Genomic DNA, 20662 nt, shown 5'->3' with positions numbered 1-20662 from the left:
TCTTCTTTCTATTAAAATAGAATTTCTGCAATACTTTTTCCAGCAAAAACATTTCTTTTAAAAGTTTCTCTAGTAGAATCATTTCAGAGTAATTCCCATCATCTCGAACCGTGTCAACAGCATTTTCTACTGCGGGAAATTCTTTTCTAAAGAAGAAAACATGTATTTCCCTTCAAAGACTGTATTTAGAATTATTTTCTATTTGAAATTTTGGTTTTCCTGGAACTTCACGTGCTGCTTGACACTCGCCACATTTCTTTTCTGTAACAACTCTGTAAATCGTAGATTTCCGTACACCAAGCATACTACGAATTTCACTGCGTCATTTCTTACATAAATGTTTGTCTGTATATTATTTAGAACAATCAAATATTAAAGATATGTGAACAACTGTTAAAGGATAGATTTTTGGCGTTAATGTCTTCCTTCCAAATTTTCTATAGTCACATTACAATTCACAATAGACTGCAAGCTGCAACTGAACTAAATATGTGAATACACAACTTAGACCTCCTTAATTCTACCATATTTTTGGCGAAATTTGTTGGAAAGAGATTCTTGAAATTAAAATAAAACAAAACCTCTAGCCTTTATTGACAAATGGTTACTCATTGAATCAAATCCTATGAAACGGCCATGTAATGTTTCATACATATGGCTTTAGCCTATCCCACCGCTTCTTTATTGTTCTGTACAGCTTATGGTTATAAAAAATGAAAAATTTTCTTAGATCAGGTACACTTATGGACATATTAGATTACTTTGTAATATTTATAAAGACCGTTTTGCATTAAAACTTAGTGTTACGAACAAGCTATATGAGAGCCGTTCCTCTCCCTTTGATGTATGTTGGTTCTTTCTTGTGAATAATTTATAGGAAGGCCTATTTATTTATTTGCTTTGTTTCTTTTCTAGAAGTTTTGAGAATACTTTTAGGATATATGTAAGGAGTTTCTGTTGCGCAGTTTAGTTAGTTTATAATAAAAAGTCATAGACCGAAACAGAAAGTAATAGAAAAATTTGAATAAATTATTTGAGTTAGTTAAGTATGTGTAAAGTATTTAAATAAATTCAGAATGTGAAATACAGTGTTTATAAATTCACTCTAGGAATAGAAAGAATGTATATAAAGTAGAAAAACAGTAAATTAGGTTTTATTACTCTCTCGTGCATTAGAATAGACTATAAATCAATAATTTTTATAGATGTTTTCTTTATATTCTACTCTGTCTATTTATTGATAAACTAAAATATTGATAAGAACTGATTGAATATATATCTACACATTATTTACCAAATCACTGTCAATTCGATTTAAGCGTATAACAAAGTTTAGAACTCAATGGATTTAATGTGAAGTGGTAGTCCTTTTATTCATAGAATTTTAGCGTTGTTTTACTTATATTTCGTATTTTTTTATCAATGCGTTGTAATAATAAAGTGTGTTTGACTGGAAAAACTGTTATAGTTACCGGATCTAACACAGGTAGGATTCTTTTATATTTAAAATGTGTACACGAAAATAACCACTGACGTTTATAGCCCAGGTTTGGAGTTTATATTCACATGAATAGGGTTTACTTTTATTATATTACTAAATATACATTATTTTTGCCATTGGTAATGATGTCATGATTTAATGTCAAATTGTACCAATAGAAACGTAATTTTTTCGTCGCTTGAAGAAAAGTTGGAAGTTAAAAAACGTTGAGTAGGAATTTATGGAACCGTTGGGGGTACTAATACAGAATGCACTGTTTACACTAAAAATCACAATTACACGTTCTGACACGCATTTCTATATGATAATCGTCTTCAGAGACTAAAGGTAAATTGAAGATGATAACTTGGTTACCGAAACGCGCGTTGGACAGTGTAATGGTGAGTGCTGTTATATGAAAATTGAATAAAAAATTTCCGGTCTCGGCCGGAAATTATCAGCATTTATTAATATAAGTTGGGAAATATATTAACCCATACGTTGAGAAATTCTCATACAAATTTCATTTCATTTCTGTTGATATCGTATAAGTTTCTAAACATAAAACATACGCATCATAATTTATGACTGTAGAAATGGAAATGGGGTTTTGGCCAATTTTGCTTAAACTTGATACACCAATAGCTTGAAGCTGATTGAAAGTTTCAATAGGCACGAAACCCCAAAACTCCCCATCCCCGCCAATATTACCCTTGAAGTGTTTGAAGTTACCTTGGGAGGAGGAGAATTGGTTTCCGCTAATTGGTTTGGAGCTTGGGCACAATGATAGTTCAAACAAAGTTCACTAAAAAATTTCAAGGGACCCGAAACCCTAGCCCCCCTAAAATCTACTCCTGATGAGTCCAAGAGCACCATAGGAGGAGGGATTTCGGCCATTTTTTTTGAAACTTGGTACAATGACAGTACTATCCTGAGAACGACTGAAGAAGAGCTATTTTCACTATTTCAGTCACTTTTCAACTTGTGTATATATGTAATCACACAATGTATATATTTATATGGTAGCGTGTGTACCTATTTGCCTGCATGAATGAAGTATCATGTATGTAAATTACAGAGTAACGTACGCATCAACGTAAGTTACCGCATTGCCTCACATGATTTACTTCATAGGTTATTTTCGTTCGTAGCTCGTACCTTTTCAGACCTCCAAACAGCTTTGTTTGAATTATCATTTCACCAGGTTAAAAAAAATGGCCGAAACCAATCCTTCTCCTTCCAGAGTACCGTAGAACACTAAAATTTCAACAAATTTTACTGATGATTGAATTAAGATTACAGAGATAGCCGTGGTATAACGAATTTGCCATGTATTGACTGCAGTTTAAGCACAATGACTTTTACATCGAATTATAACAGTTAAAGCAGTGGGCGAGCTTGCTCCTTAAAGGGCGAGTCATGAGATTGTGTTTGTTCATCGACTATTTTCAAAAAGGCGAACCATAACAGAAAGTATTACACATCAATACTTGATAAGGCAGAAAGACGAATTGCAAAAAGCGACCACATTTTGAGAAAAAGAAATTTCTTGCTCCATCAGGACAACGCACCTTCTCACACTTGGGAGATTGTAATGGTTAAAGTTTACGAATTGCACTTTCATCGGTTGATCACTCATCGTATACACCTGATGTGGATCCCAGTAATATTTTTCTGTTCACTCATAGGAGAGACATTCTTTCAGAGGATAAAGTTATCACATACAGAAACGCCAATTTTGAGCACAAAAGCGGTAACTATTAATTAGAAGAGACTATGTTGAAACATCAAATCATTATGGAAAAAAATTTCTTTTTTAGGTTCAAAACTTCCAAATATCCCTTTTTAGTGAATAATGCCTTCAGTTAAAAAACCTTGCTTTGTTTTTACTTTGCAGTGCAGTGCACAATTGTACTTATTTGAAATTAGTTACAAAAATAGTAAATATTATATTTTATTCGGATAGAGTTGTTAATTTCTAGGTATTGGATTCGAAACTGCTTTAGAATGTGCCAAAAGAGGAGCTAAAGTGATAGTAGCTTGCAGGGATGAATTAAAGGGTTCAGTAGCGGTTCAAAACATCAAAACTCTCACAGGAAATTACGATGTGATATTGAAATTAATCGATTTTTCTTCATTACAATCGGTGAGAAGATTTGCGGATGACGTTCTATTAACTGAAGAAAGATTGGATATTCTAATTAATAACGCCGGAGCTCTGGCATTAGGAAACCACATAACTGATGACGGCTTTCAACTTGAAATGCAAGTTAATTATTTTGGACCAGCATTATTAACATTAATTTTGATAGGTGAGTATTCTATTGATGTAGGCTGTCCATAAAAACTTTGTTCCAATTTGGGACAGTCATAATATTTTTGCGGTTGAGGTGTAGGGTACAGGAAAGAATTTAAATGTGCCGAAAATTGCTACCTTTAAATTCCAATCCCTTTAAAACATCAAAAGGTAAAATATTTTAAGAATGTTAATACTGACCTAACCAAACCAAATGAAAATGTTTATGCTAAACACTCATTTTGTTTATGAAGTTATTGTAACAAAATACAAATTAGGATGTATAAAAATCTCCAAAAACATCTTCTTACAATTTTTTCCTAAAATAAAACAAATTCATTCCAATTAAATAGTCTGTTCTATCAACATGTATACCAGTGACAGTTCAATCATCATTTTCACTTGAATGTCGTGATTGATGTATAGTTTCTTTTTCTTTGTTCCAAAAGTACTTGCTTATTTTTTTCAATGAGTATTTCGTAAAATTCATCACAAGAACTTCACATCTGTTTTTCAAAAGTTGAAATCTGTGATATAACAAACACCAGTCATAATTTGAAACACGGGGTTTCAAAGTGCTATTTAATAAAAACAGGACATTTTTTCTGAGAAAGGTAATAAGACTTTAGGCCTTCAAAAATTAGAAGAATGCGATCAATAGCTGGTACAAGAGGCAAAAAACGAATGTTCCCGTGTTTTAATAATTTTCCCATTTAACTCGAGCAAATTCACAGAATTCCTTCAGTTCTTTTGTTCACACTATGTATATGTGGAAGTACTTATACATCTCAACAGCAAAGCATTCAATGTCAAATGGCAGACAATTCATACTTGTTTGTATGCAGTTATGAACAATATGAGCTCCATATCATACTCTTATAATTTCTTTCCCCAAGTTATCTTGAATACGCCTCCAAACATTATTCTTCCCTTTTCTGGCAGCACCGTCAAAGTTCGTGTTCGTGTTATCGGCGCACATTGCAACCAACTGATCATTTTTACATGAACGTCAGAAAATGGTAAAAAATACCTTATTACTACAGGAAAGCATTTTTCGGCTTTTTGATTGGAGGCATCTAAGCTCAAAGAAACAGAATCACATGAACCTTAATCTTTTTCTAACTTGGATAAACAGTCATTTGATCTAAATCTGTGACCATGAACGATTGTATGGTAACATACCTTCTTCTGTTGAAATGTTTTCATCGACATCCTTTTTTATGAAAAAAGTCTGAAGACTAGAAAGTACTCGCAGCTTTTTCGGTATCTTTATGTTTTTTTTGATCTCGTCCCCCGTGAGTAAAAGAAAAGTGAACGCCACTGACACACGTCAGTTTTAATAAACTTGAACTCATCTTTAAAAATACATAGCCGTTTCTGAGGATTCTTGTTCGATAAACACAAAGTAATACTCACAAAACAATTGTAAAAGTACCGCTGCTACTTATTACAATTATTAATTGTTTTTGTTATAGTTCACACTTCTTCGATGCTACATACACTACCTACTAAGGCTGCAGTTGGAACGGTACTGACTAAATGACAGAAACAGCCACTGAGCATGAGCTACTGATACTCAGTGTTGCCACAATTTAAAAGCTGAAGATGTATAAACATAAGTTTAAATTAAATTTTTTTTTCCAAAAATGTTATAGACTGTGTCAATTATTATTTTAAGGATGAAAAATTTATATAAAGTTTACCGATAAAATTAGCAATGCAGTACAAAAATCTCACGATCTAAATATAAATCAGCTCTGTTTTTTAATTATTGTTATAATCTAGTATATTTTCTAGTTTATTTTATTAAACGAAAATATAAAATAACTTTATATTTGCGAACGCAGGGAAAATGTATTAGAAAAAAGAAAAAATGTACTGGCGTATAAAATACACTAAAATGTACTAAAATTGTACAATTGTACTAGCTCTGGCAACACTGCTGATACTACGGCATTAGTTTCTAGCACACGAGAAGGGATGAGGAAGAGTGAAATGACCTTGGCGTCCCTCACCTTAACATACAATAACATACATTTTTTCCAAATTTACATGAGGATTGATTTCATTATTAATATTCTTGAAGTGAATCTACATCTTTACCGAATGTGTATAAGAAATTATCAAGTAATAGTTTTTACTTGTTTTATAAAACTTAAATAATTAAAATTTTCATATTACCGGCAAAAAACGGGACAACCCTAAAAGTCTAAAATAACGGGTCTGTCCCGTTGAAAACGGGACATATGGACAGCCTATATTGATGCCAAGTGTTGATATTATTGACAGCATTGTAAATTTCTTCTATGAATTTTATTATTTTTGTTTTAGATTTATTGAAGAAATCTGCTCCTAGTCGAATAGTCAACGTGTCTTCTATAGCTGCTAAACGTGCAAAGATGAAAAGTGTTGATAAATTAATGGCTTATGACGGCCATTTCGATTGCTATGCTAATACTAAATTGTGTGTCATTCTATTTACGCAAGAATTGTCTAAAAGACTGAAACAATTCGATGTCAGTGTGTTTACCCTTCATCCTGGATATATAGCGACCGAAATTCTTACTCGGCATTTAGGACCCTTCAAATCATGTTTAACTTATATGTCCAGAAGAATTTTCAAAGTGAGTATATATGGAAATATGTTCGGGTAAATTTTTTTAGGCCAATGAAGTTACAAGCAGCCATAGATGGTGTTATAATATAATGTTCTGGTTTTGGTCTATTACTGTTAAATATATAAAAGAATGCAACAAAGTTGGTTACTTTAGGTCAAGAATAAAGGTAGAATAACAAAATTCAGAGATACAATAGCAGTATATCACAAAATTTTTCGAAACTGTGGTGATCTTTCCATTGAAAAAGTATAGAACCGCTATCCACTCAATCCATTACTTACACATTTCTTATTATCAAATCGCCTTAAGCGATCACACATGTGATTGAAGAATCTGTGTAAACAATTTGGAATTTTTGGAACCGTTAGTGATTTATTTGGAACACACTGTTTTCTGAAGGTAACGTTTCTGAAGACGATTACTAAAAAATATGCACTAACTACTCAACAATAGGTCTGAACTAAGACTCGAAAATAAATTACTCATCTACAAAACTATATTCATACCAATAAAATAAAATTATGGGGCTGCAGTAAACCTTAAAATACGAAGATACTCCAAATATTCCAATTCAAAACACTCCATATGTTAAGTAGGGCTCCCTGGTACGTTACTAACCAAACAATTCATAACGATCTGAACATCCCACTAATCAAAGATGTGATAAAGAACTATTCCACAAGATACAATGACTACAACAATAAATTAATAAATAATCTATTCAACCAGCTACTAGCAAAGAGAAGCTTGAAGGGAATATGGCCAGAAGATCTTCCATAATAAATACTCTCAGTGTACCGTCAATTGATGGTTCCTTACTCACTTTAGTGACTTGTACACAATTTACTTATTACTCTGCTCATAGGATATATTGTGAAAATTAAAAATAATCAAACAGGACTTTTTCAGTTAATACTATAAAACTATCCTGTTTCTCGAGCTCGTCTTTCAACATTATAAAATGTTTATCTCTCAGGAACAGTGCGAGTGATTAACTTTGATGTATGAATTCATCGCCAATTGTTGTTGCTGTTTTGTATTTTTTTTAAATAATAATGTTGAAAAAATGTTTTCAGTTATTCGAATTTTCATTGAAAATGACATAGTTTTATGAAAAAATAAAACAGTGAAAAAAGTTTCAAAATAAAATTTTCCATAGTATGAGAATAAAATTTTTCCTGACATAAAAAAACAGTATGAAATTCTAGGAGTTGGTCATTCCTAGTTAACTCTCTCAAATTGTTCAATCTCCTTCTTCTTCAATGTTCAATAGTTTCAATTTTTCTTATTTTTGTTTATGCTAAGCAATCTTTATGCCAAAAATTAGTACAACCTAAAATTGGTAGTACAAACAGTTATTAACTGAAAGACGGATAGTTTGATGAACATAACTTAATAAGCTTCATTTCTTCAGGAATTTCATATTTTCAAAAGAAGCGATTGAATTTTCTGAACGCCACTCTATAAACATATTTGCTTTGAGATAACGCACTCTTTGCTTCTTGTAAAGCTATTATTCTACTAATAAACTATACATTGATATAATTTACTGTTTACTAGGTTAAAATTAGTAAGAAACTTTTATATGTTTTGGTTTACAGAGTCCCGAAGAAGGTGCCCAAACAACTTTATATTGTGCTCTGGAACCAGGTATCGAGCATTTAACTGGTGGATTTTTCATTGAATGTCAATATCAAGAACATTTTAAAACCGCTCAAAATCCAATTTTAGCTGAACAACTCTGGTACGAAACAATTAAGGTTCTGAATTTTAGTGATTAACGACTACTAATGATAATTTGTTTAAAGACGTATTGACTACCAACAACAGTATTAGTGAAACTAATTAACAATATATTTTTTAATTCGGGTATTTAATGTTTATGTGAATGTCGTTTAGGCCGCTTGATATTTTGCAATAAATGCAATGCAAGACGCAATATTCAGCTGATTGTTTCATATAAAATCTCGCACTTGCAAAATTATCGATTGGATGCAATTCTAGGGAAAAGTCTAGTTACTTCTCGCGTAAAAACCAACCTGTTCATCAGGCTGCAAAAGCGAGGCAGCGGCAGATATCAATTATTACTAATTTTTCACTGACCATTTTTTTCTTGATAATTTTACTTAGAAAATAAAACATTTCATTTTTAAACCTCAAAATATTAAATAAAATTTGACGTTAGAAATTTTTTTAATTTACTTATGGCATTTTTATTAGTAGTTGTAGTGGTAAGAGTGGTAATGTCAAACGACATGCAATATTAATCTATGAAATATTTTGACAAATTACGTGCAAGTTCTTAAAAATGGTCTTGCACCATGTCAAGCTGCCTTTATAAATAATTGTTTTGGATGGCAAATGTTTGAGAAATTGGTGATTCAAATTAGTATATTCTAATAATAGTAGAATATCAGAATAATTCTTTTGAAGATTTTTTTCAATTACACCATATACTTTAGATGTTTTCTCATGAATTAAATTAATTAATCATTTAGATTTACTTGAATAATTTGAAAACTATTACTATCTACATATTCTATGTTTTTTCGCTACCATATTTTAGTTCTTCCTTTTCTGTATAATGTAATAATTGGTTGTGAATAAATTTTTTTCATTATATATTATTTTATTTCTTAAACTTAATCTTCTACATATCTTGGACATCAAGATATAGGTTTCTTTGACTTACCGTTCGAGAGCCTATAGGCGCTATGTGCTTTAATTATACATCGATTCCAAAATATTTATATAGTTCTGAAAGGATGAAGCGCATATTCTGTGATGATAGTTTTAAAAACTTCTTATAAAAGATAAATTTTGAGTATGTTATAAATTGGCCATAAAATAGGTAGAGGGACATAACATTTCGAGAAAAAATTCGAGTGAAAGAAAGATCAGCAGTTACCATGTGATTCTTAGAAACTGCCGATTCTAAGCAGAGTATTAGGAATACTGCGCCAGAGACATGTTTCAGTATCATTATCAACAAGTCGGAACGTGTTTAAGAACCAATTTTTAAAACTTTTACCGACATTTGATTATCCTCTTCAGAGACTGAATGTCATTATGAGTGTAGTGTAGTGGTAGAGTGTTCAGTACGTTTTGTTACGTATTATGGATCCGACATAACTATCTTACTTGTAACAAATTTTCTCAAAACTGAGAAACGCTATAGATCTGTAGGAACAATTCGCTTTCGTAGAATAATTATTTCCCGTTGAATTTTTCTGTATCGACGAAATTCCTACTATGTAATTAACTAGAATTCTCACCAGAACATTAATTTTCTGTGATCCGCATAGAAATGCGTTTATTTTCTTATGCTCAATATTTGGTGGATGGCGTATGTTTATGATCTATCTAAAAGTAGATTCGATTTTTAAATTTTCATTCATAATTTAAAGAAATTTGTTTATTCTTTGTAGCAACGTTTCTAAATATGTCGAGTAGATTTCGATTTAATTCGATTTTAGCCTAATGATTTTATAATGGTATGATGGATGATGGTTCCAGTAGTACCTGGCACAACAAATTTTTAAAGAATATATTTAACGAAATCTCCTTTTAGCACCAAACACTATTTCCGGCGATGTTCAATAAGTTCGATTGTTGGCAAATATTTAACCACCGAGCTATTTTTTTAAGAATAGAAAAATAATAAAAAAACCGAGGGAGCTAAATTTGGCGAAACTTTAATTTATCAATTTTAGTTATTGCAGTAACGGATGTATGAGTTGGTGCATTGTCTTAATGAAACAACACTTTATTCTTAGCCAAAAGCAACCGTTTTTGCTTGATTTCTTCGCTCAAATGTTGCATTGTTCATTGATAGTGTTTTCTTTTTCAAGATAGCCAATGAAAATTATCTCACGCGCTTTCTAAAAATCTGACTCTATGACCTTGCCTACAGAACGGTCTTTAACTTTTTTGAAGCCCTTTTCAGTTCGTTGTTTTGATTGTTCTTTTGTTTCGGGTGTGAAATAAACCGACGTTTCATTCAACGGCGCAAAAATTCGACTTTGTTTCTGTCAAACTTTGGCGAACACTAGATGGAAATATCTTTCGACACTCTTTTTGTTCCATTGTGAGTAAAGGTGACACCCATATTTGCATAAGTAATATTAGAGGCACAGACGATGAGTTTTGGATTTTGCAAAACGATTAATAACATTTGATATCTGATATCGTGATAAATGTGCAAAATTTCAAGTCCAACCTATCTTCTCTGCACAATCGTTGTTCTGGTCTATGACTTTGAGCGTCGCAATTAAGAACTTCTTTATTTATAGAGCTTTATGGTATATAGACTGTAGAGCAGTATGCATCCAATCTAATTTATTGTTTGTTTTGCTTTTAACATTTATATCTTTACCAAAATAGTATCTATTACAATTTATAGACCTATCTAATTAGTATTTCATTTCAAAAATTCTTAGTATTGTCTTCTATTAAAAATTCTGAATATTGTGAATTTTTTACTGAACTTGTATAATTTCTTTGAAAAGACATTCGTTGAAGAGGATATTTAGAGAAAATTATTTGTTTGAAGAGATTTCCAAATAAATATGTGAATATGTGGATTGGGTATATTTAAAAATTATTAAAATTGACATAAGTTTTATAAATATTTCATAAATAAGAGGCAAAAGAAAAATTCAGAGATGTACAAGTACAATCAAGTACATCTGTATCTTTATAAATATGCTCATTAGCAATATTAGTGGGCGTAAAATCATTTTTAATAGTTAACAATTATCAACATAAAACTTGATAAAATTTTTTTACTCGGTTCAATTCTCAACGACTTTCCTTTGGAATCAAAAATAATTTACAATATTGTTTGAAACATCGAAAAACTGCATCGAGATCATAAAATAGTAGTAGTCACGAAAACGATGCTTCCGTCACATAAAAAACGAAAACAGAATATTTGTAATAGACTGAAAGCTATAGTAGTTGTTGTAGTACTAATGTAATGATCCATATTTAATGTATATAAAGGTCTATCGTAGTGAGTGATGTGGCTACGAGACGCCAGTGTGACGTCACGAGACGTCTCCGGCGACGCTTAGTCCGGACGGACGCCGATGCCCCTCCTCCAGACACAAGACTGTCGTTCCCGCAGCTCGACATGCTTCTCGCACTGTGCCAAACGCCACGATGCCAATGTTACACAACCCTAACCCTGTCTCTATGAGAAAGTGCGGATTTAACGGCCCTTTCCGCTGTTTCCGCTTTATCAATTCGACAGCTTATATGTTTGTAGGTTTACAAATTGATCGTATAGGTAAATTGTTATTTGTTGTATGAATAATTTTCTGTGAACTAACTACGACCTATAAAAAATAACCTTTGATTTTTATATATCAAATTACAAGTTAAAATTAATTTCTTTTTGCAGATTATTAATGAGAGTAGCATTTAAAGTAATTTTTATGATAATTATATTGATTAAGATCAATAATAATAATGATCATAATAAGACAACGAATTGTAAAAAATATGTAAAAAGATAATCAGGTAATATAGAATGCGTAAAATAGATTAGACTAGGCATTACATTGTAGACCTGGGGCTATCTGGAATTGCGATTACAATAAGTGATTTTAAGAATATTTTTGTGCATATAACTTTAATGATTACTTATTGTTATTACTTTTAATTTTAAAAGCATGATAAATCGACATTTTTGTATAAACTTTTTCTTCAATTTGTTCCTTTTTTGTGTAAATTTTGAAAAAAATATTACAACTTCATTTGATCATTTGGAGAAAAGTTATCAACAATTATACGTGACTAAGTGCATTTTCATGAACATTTAAGGCCCTGAAAACAAAGTTTCCATTTTTTGTTATTCCCATATTTTTTTCGTAAATCCTCCGTAAAAACGAAGTTTTAAAAAAAATCATGAAATCTGATGATTTTTAGCTAAAGCCAAAAAACGGGGGAACCGCGAAAGTATAAAATTACCAAATATTTTTACATTCATTAGGACTTTTTTCTGTTTCTTAATCTTAAAATTTAACTTGCAGAGGAAATATTTTCATCACGTTATCGCATTTGTATACGCCTATATGTGCTCTCAAGAACTATACATTTTTGCATACGCTCAAACCGATACTGGAAACATTTTTCCATTGATATCGTAGAAACATGTCTGGAAAGTCTTCAACTGCTTGTGGGGTGAGCTGTTTACCTATCTTTTGTTTGATAATGGGGAACAAAAAAAAGTCATTAGGCGACAAATTGGGTGAATATGGACTACAATACAATTATTTGAGGTTTCCTTTCCAAAATCTATTGTATCGCATTCTGCGATATGCTAAGAGACACCTCTATCTGTCGGTATATCACATGCCGATTTTATTTGATTGTGTTCCGTGCAGTACCGATATTTCTTTTAATGACAACTAATTTTGGCCGACCTTCTCGATATTCAGTACTGACGGACGCACGACTATGACTAAATTCTGTAAACCAATTGTAAACCGTCGTCTCTGATGGTTTCACTACCAAATATGACACGAAGCGATTCTATGCATTGTTTTTGAGTGAGTCTGTTTTTAAAATCATTAAAAACGTCCATTTTTGCAAAAACTTGGTTCTTTCAAATATTCACCATCAACAACTTACGGCAATTTCTAAATCGTCACCAGCTTCATAATAACAAACGTAATTATTCAAATACAGTTATTAACGCCACTAACTATTGCTCGATTGTAAAAATTTTAATTGCCACCTTCGTTTCTGGTATTGTTAAAAATATTGGAGCAGCGCTGGACTGTATGTATAGACTTAGAAGGAGACTATGTTGAAAAACATTTTTTTAGAAAAAATATTTTGTTTCTCTGTTTAGATTAGAAACTTTTCAAACAACTCTCGTGAGAAGTCGTTCGGGCATCGGAGTTAATAATTGAACAACCGCAAGAATGTACAAGGTGTATCATCTACAAAAATATAAAGGGGATTTTTGGCACCCAATGAGTCGTGTGAGTAACTAGAAAAACACATTTGTTTGATAGAAATCGATTTCTTTTATCAATGTTAATCTCCTTCAAAAGCAATACAATCATTCTAACGCTTCTCTAACTTCTCGATGCCGTAGAAGGATTTGTCTATTACCTCAAAATAGCCTTCATTTTTCTGAGATCAGCGAATAGCTAGTAGTCATTGGGAGCGAGATCTGGGTCATATGGAAGCAATTCGAAGTGTAATTTGTTCAATTTAACCCTCAATGCCATAGACTTGTGTATCACTGAATTGTCTTGGTGAAATAGTGGTTCTTTCTTCGACATATGAGAACAATCCAACAAGCCTATGTTGTATTCGCTATTGATTACGTCTTCCCTTTTGGAGATAGTCGATGAGCAGTATTTCATGCGCATCCCAACATTCTGAAGCCATAACCTTCTCAGCTGACTGTTGTGCATTTGGACGCTTAGGACATGGTTTGCCTGCTGCAGTTCTTTCAGATGTTCCATCCATTGTTACATATCGACACAAGGAATCTGATTTATTACGTGTAAACATGGCCAAACACTGCTCTGAATCATCAGCAAGTTGTTGTTTTTGATCGACTGTGAAAAAACGCGGCACCCATTTTTAAAAAAGCATTTTTATAATCAAATGATCATGCATAATATTGTGAACACAATGCCTTCTAATATATCCACGGCCTCAGTTATCTCATGAAATTTCAATTTACGATTAGATATAACCAATTTTTGGACTTTTGATGCTTTCTGGAGTGACTACCTCAATTTCATCATCATCGATGTCTGTATGGCCACATTTAAAATTAGTAAGCCAATAGCAAATTATTCTTTTCGATGTAGTAGAGTCCGGATAACCATGAACCATTGTTGAACTTGTACAATATTTTTTTATCAAGAAGCAATGATAAATTTACACACATATATTTGTCTTGAATCCATTGTTATGAAAATAACGGAAGTAGCTTTACTTAAATGAGTGTCTTTTCTAACTAATCAAAATGCGATAAAATTTCACACATAGTCTCAAAGTTGGTACTAACGTCATATGGATTTGAGAATGGCAGCGCCATTTTTGTGTGAATCACAAGACTTACTGAGTGATGTAATAATTATCATTGAAATACTCTTTATATCAGAACTATCAAAGTTATTTAAAAAGTTTCTGTTCTCGTAATGTGCGAAGGAAATAGAAGATTTTACGAGCCTATGCTTCGTGAAAGAGTAGAAAGAATGAGAACGATAATTTTAAATTCCCTTCTAGAAACGGATATAGTGGGAAATCTAACAGAACGATATCTCGATATATTTTTGCATAAATTACACTGAAGTGATTATGGGGTCATTGGAATCATTCCGAAAAGGAAGACAAAATATTTCACTGATGAATATTAAATCTATTAAATAAATTAATTAATTTAAATCATCTATGTGCATCTACATTACGATGTGCAGAATGAACGAGTTACCTGGTTTATAAAAAAATACTGTATTGAAAATATTGAAGATCTATCAATACTCTCCAAATTCAACATTTAGTTCAGTCTCTCCATATATCAAGGAAGAGAAGGATTTTCATAAGTTACAGCAATGTAGTTTTTATACGTTAAGCTAATGAGGAAAATATCCACAATGTAAACAATCTTATATAAACGATGCATTGTGCTGTGCTGTGCTGAATTTCTTACCACCAAAATCACTATTGCATAGATGAACATTAATGTTAACAACAATGTGCAACAAAATGTGAGGATTGAGTTGTCCTGTAATCAAGAAAGCAGACATAAAATATTTATTGAATATGATGTGGTTATATGTATATATCAATCCCTACAAGCGAAGACTGTAAGCTTCGTTCATTAACAGAAATCATGGATAATCTATATAGAACTTTATACTCAACTTCTGATATTTCTCCAAAATCCAATATTAATTAATAACATACTATACTGAACGCACTGCTCACACAAACAGTCACAATTACACTGTCTGATTATCGACTGAAGTTTGTAATTATTAGTAGTGATTTAGTGATAGTGTGAACAGTTCAGTATGAGTATGGTTGCAGGAACTTCAATTCAATGACAATAATCTATCTCGTCACAGTGACGATACTTGCAATATCACCAAAGGCAAATCTCCAACCACTCAATGCATTTTATCCACACCTCAAACCAGGAGCACACATTATATGTCTCCCACTTGAAACTCCGAAAAATTGTACGTGATTATTGATTTCGACCGATTATAGATTTCAGTAGGATTTTTACTTGCACTCAAAAATCAATTCAGTGTAGTCTCATTCTACTATGAAACAATCACTGGTTGTGCCAGGCGTATTTTCAACAGATCTATCCATTTTATATACTATCTGAAATCATCCTGAAACCATGGTAATTGAGTGCCTTCATGGAACTATCAATATTACTAGTAATACGTTCATGTTATTTTCTCTTTTGAAATCGTTATTATTGTTCATCGATCTCTATTCTGAGGTTAGCGATCTTGTCTACTCTATTATCATCGATATGTCGAAGTTTCACAGTAATGAACCCGTTAAGTCACATACAAATCGTTCTAAAGCAAGAACCATTAAATCTTCATAGTGATGTCCCATAATTCTAAATTAAAATTTCTCAAAAACATTCCTAGAATAATTGATTATCATGTAAACATATAGTCTTTGCCTATAATGAAGAGAGAGGAATGCTTTATTGTCAAAAAATTGTCACAATTTGTTGACAAAAGCTTGTAAAAACTAAAAAATAAACAGAAAATAACTGAATAAAGATACAAATACAATAAAATTTCAACCTACAGAATTAAATCATAATAAGTAACAGAATTATAGGTAGTAGTAATAGTCATAGATAATAATTAGTATACATATAAGTCCATAGAAAAATTAAACCAGTATGCAGCATGCCCGGAAACAACTATTATTTTTAGAATAGAAGTCGTTTACAGAGTAGAAGACTTTTTCCAGTAAATATGACCTCAAATTATTGCGAAATGTGGGAAAAATTATATCTATTTGATTTCAACTTGCAAATGATTGTGCATTTTTTCGCATTATAAAATACTGAGCTCTTAACTAATTCTGAAGGTAATGGTTGTGCTCCGCGTTTCTAAGTGGATAGCCGTGCAACGACCATTTAAAGATGTAGGAAGAAAGAAATAGTCAGAGAGATGCAAATCAATAAGGCCATAATAAACTCTTAAGGAGGATAGATTAGGCGGCAATATGTAACTCTCATTTCAAGGAATAGTCCACAACAAGCCCTAACAATTTTACAGACTCAACGTCAATGCTGGTGTTATTTAATAAAAAAAGCTGCAATGTGTTTTTATATTCTGCAATGTGTTTTTATATTGATAAAACTTCAGTTTTAGAAACGTTGAAAAAGAAAAAATTAGAATCGCACCAAGATTTAAGGGTGATTAGGTCACTAGATATGGTTCTACGAAGTGCCGTGAGATCAGGGTTGCTCCAATTTTCTGTGGCAGATTGTGTGAAACCACAAAATCTTAGTTCTTGACTAAACAGTTATAAGTAATTTTTCACACCAACATGTTTTATGGACTTTGAAAGTGATACTAGATGTATTTGTTTCAATAATATCGATTAGAGTTATTAATTGATATAACAGGGTGATAATGGTATATTATCAGGTATTGAAAAAGTCATGATATAGTGCCAATAATTTATTTTCACTTATAGTTGTTTTTCTGTTATTGTTTGAAACATTCGTGTAATTGCTTCTAATTTGGCACATCAAGGACATTGTGTTAAATTACTCATTCTACTTTGACATGGGATATAATTTATCTTTACTCGCTGTGCTTATAATCATTGATCTTTCGTTACAAGAATATTGGATAATCAATTCGTGGTGAGTTGAGATAACTTTTATATTAAAAAATTCGAGTAGAACTTATATTTATATAAGAAGCATCCTTCTTATGCCAATAAGTCGTTTCTCTCCAGGAATAAATTTTCTCTTGGTAATTTGTCAAACAAAAGGCAATAAAAATGAAATACGAGACCCTTTGAAAATGATAAATAACAGATCCCGCAGAAAATATTAGGATAAAAATACATAAAGATAAACAATATCCAAATTAGTTTTTAGGTACGCTATGGGCTAGATTTAAAACCTTTTTCTCAGTCACTTTGTTTTAGTATGTGAGATTATGGCAGTGCTTAAAAGTATTTGATTTGAAAATGAAATTCTACCAGAACTTTTGTTTAAAAAAATGATCTTGTCTGTTTTGAAAATATAAACGGAAGAATATTTGCACAACGACACTAAGACCTAATTTTATAAAACTTTTCTTTCCTATCAACATTCCGGAAACATAGTTCCGAACTGAAAATTTAAGTCAAGTTTGAGGTGACCAAATCTCTGAGTGAGTCATTATTTTACTAGAATATATAAAGGAAACACTATCCCAACCGCAAAGCTATTGTTTCACTTTTCCCATGCTCCATCTATTTTATGCGATATATCGTTTGTAAATATGTTCAAGGCTCCTTTTTTTATTATATATACCCTACCTGACCAATAATAAACATCAGATCGATCCAAACTGCATTTCTTTCGACCCAAAACAGTATTTTGACACCTGTGTCTATTAGCATTTCACATATATCTGACAAACAGATTAATTTTAATACCCATAACTCGTTGGCTGAATATGAATTTAGAAGGTTAATAAAACGTTATTATTAATGTGGAAATACATTTAAGGATATCAAGGTAAAGTTTGAACTAATTTATAGAAAGTAGCAGAGTAGGTATTTAAAACATAACAGGAACAGAATATGGAGTCTAGCAACGTGACTAAGCATTATAATAGTGTGTAAGTTGACCAAGAATATGGTCTCAGATGCAAATGTTGCGATATTATTTAAAAATTATGAAATAACGAAATCGGCTGCAATGGAATGACTCGAATATGGAAAGAGGAGAAATGGAGGCAGACATATATGATCCAAGCTCGCTATCCCAAGGCAAATTTCAATTGCGGACAACACAACGATTACAATGCAAAGATATTCATGTTATCAAACAGCTAAGCGGCTCTCCAAGCCAAGAGAAAATCTAAAGTAAAGCCCTAGGCCTGCAATAATACTAACTGGATCCAAAAATCTTTTCATTTATTAAAAAAAAAGATAAGGGGGATTACTTGATTAATGGACATTCAACTAAGAGACCCATCCATACCTTCTCTACTGGAAGAAAGAATTTGGATATTCACTTAACTATACCCTGATCTGGTAAAAAATTTCTTCATCTTCAGTGCCAAATTATTCAATCAGCTACCTTCAGAATTAAAAACGACAAATTCATTTAATAATTTCTGAAGATTGACAAAGGCATTTCTGCTTGAAAGACCTTATTATTCTGTGGCAGAATTCTACAACTTACCATACACTCGATATAATGGCAAATTTAATTTAGTGTGAAGTAAGATACTATATTTATTATAATTACTATTATAGAAGATTGTGTCGCTTTGTCTATGAAATTGTGAAATTTTCTAATGACAATGAAGCTTATCTCTCTCATATTATCCGTTGAATTATCACTTGAAGAACAATGGACCCCTAGTTATTGTAGTTTTCTGAAAGAAAACAAAAGAAATAGCCGAGAACCTACTCGATACGTGCGAGGGTATACATCAAAAGACTAGGGTACTTAGATTCACTATTCATAAAACCAGAAGAGGTAACACGTATTGCCCCCAGACATGTAGATCTGGATTCTCTGTTTTTACTGTAGCTACTCAAAGCAAAACTGGTAAAATCCTTGCCATTCAATCTTCCTGATATGTACTATACTGTAGAAAAATTTACACGTGAAGAAGCAGGTTGCCGAGATTGCTCAATTTTCCCAGCTCACAATATAACCAATTCAACTGAAATTTGGGTATTCTCAACGTAATCCAATCTATCGGATAATGTCACAATAGATTAAACGATGAACAGAAACATAAATATAGTTGGAATAATGGACTTCATCCAAGGAAGCAAAAGCCGTCTTTTCGGCCAATTATGTCATATTAACAGTGTTTCTAAATGTTAAAAAGTTTTGTTGGCTTATAACAATCCTATTGCTCATTGGTACGCCTATTCTACAGAACAAATGCCCACTTTGTGCTACGCTACATCTATCCATATTTATCTGATCGGGCTCTCTCCGATGACTTTCTGTATCCAAACATAAAAATTGTTGGATTGGTGGCAAGTGATTATAAAACAATGAAGAGGTATTTATATTTGTTATGGTTGGAAAAAATTAGATACTAACTGTCTGTTAAAAGGAGATGGTTTTCCATTGAATATTGCAATATAAAGATAATAATAAAATTTTATCCTGACTTAAAGTATAAAACATGGAATTTGCAAACGTTGTGTTGTTTATTTACGTGGAGGAACTACTGTATTGCTAGATATAAACAGATATGGCGATGCCATTTACTCCATACGCACATTGGTTATATAATAGGAGAAATTTTATATCAACATAAAAAGTGTTTTAGTGCGAACACGTTGATAAAAGTTGGTCCTAACAAAGGGTTGCGTATTTTAAATATTTAAATTTCACTTCGTGTGTTTTCATGAGTATCGATTTTGCAACTTTCTGAAATTTTTGTAGCATTGAGTTTCCAATTAAGTACAAAAAAACTTTATTTATGATTTTTTTGCGTTTATTTGGTTTTTCAAATCAATCGGGAGTTTAATTATTGTCTATATTTTCGTCCTTATACTGTGACTGAGCGCCCATCGATGACATGCAGATATTCAGTAATCGTTGATGGCCTGTTCATATGTCAAGTTTTTTTATTCATCTATCGAAGACAAGTTTTTTTTATACAATTCGATCAAATTACTTAAGTAATTCGGCTAGTTAAGCGAAAAAAATAAATCAGTAATGTTATAGATTAAGTCCAGGTTGTCCAGTGGCAAAATTTTAAATCTATCTATAATCTATAACAAAAAACTACGCATACATATGCATTTCTAGTTCCAATCAATATAAGGTAGACAAATGCGGGTGTTTTTTTAAAAATTACATCATCTAAATGGCCGTTATGTCACACTCGTTACGACACATTCTTGGAATCTCGCTTCAGTATTTTTTGCACCTCGCTGGAGAAGTGCCGCCGAGATGCCATTGACTTTCGCGAACTATATTTTCTTTCAATTCAGAGTTTGTTGCCGGAGTTGTTCCGTCCGTTTTACATTTGAGATACCCCACAGAAAAAA

The 20662-nt window shown here is 31.9% G+C and overlaps 1 protein-coding gene across 1 annotated transcript; it reads left to right on the top strand.

Moving 5' to 3' along the window:
• Positions 1-1142: 1142 nt before the first annotated feature.
• Positions 1143-9018, top strand: LOC130447231 (retinol dehydrogenase 11-like). Its single transcript, XM_056783936.1, has 4 exons — positions 1143-1486; positions 3463-3792; positions 6108-6400; positions 7996-9018. The coding sequence occupies exons 1-4, from the start codon at positions 1423-1425 to the stop codon at positions 8173-8175; spliced, it is 867 nt and encodes a 288-aa protein (XP_056639914.1). The 5' UTR covers positions 1143-1422; the 3' UTR covers positions 8176-9018.
• Positions 9019-20662: the final 11644 nt, after the last annotated feature.

Source organism: Diorhabda sublineata, chromosome 8, assembly GCF_026230105.1.
Source record: "Diorhabda sublineata isolate icDioSubl1.1 chromosome 8, icDioSubl1.1, whole genome shotgun sequence".
Lineage (NCBI taxonomy): Eukaryota > Metazoa > Arthropoda > Insecta > Coleoptera > Chrysomelidae > Diorhabda > Diorhabda sublineata.
Note: the sequence above shows the minus strand (reverse complement) of the source record. Positions and strands in the feature narration are given on the sequence as shown.

Bases quoted from the DNA above. Each gene is read 5' to 3' on its own strand.
- LOC130447231 (XM_056783936.1), top strand. From the start codon at position 1,423: ATGCGTTGTAATAATAAAGTGTGTTTGACTGGAAAAACTGTTATAGTT. The intron at 1,487-3,462 runs GTAGGATTCTTT...GTTAATTTCTAG, and splicing joins AGTTACCGGATCTAACACAG to GTATTGGATTCGAAACTGCT. The intron at 6,401-7,995 runs GTGAGTATATAT...TTTGGTTTACAG, and splicing joins TGTCCAGAAGAATTTTCAAA to AGTCCCGAAGAAGGTGCCCA.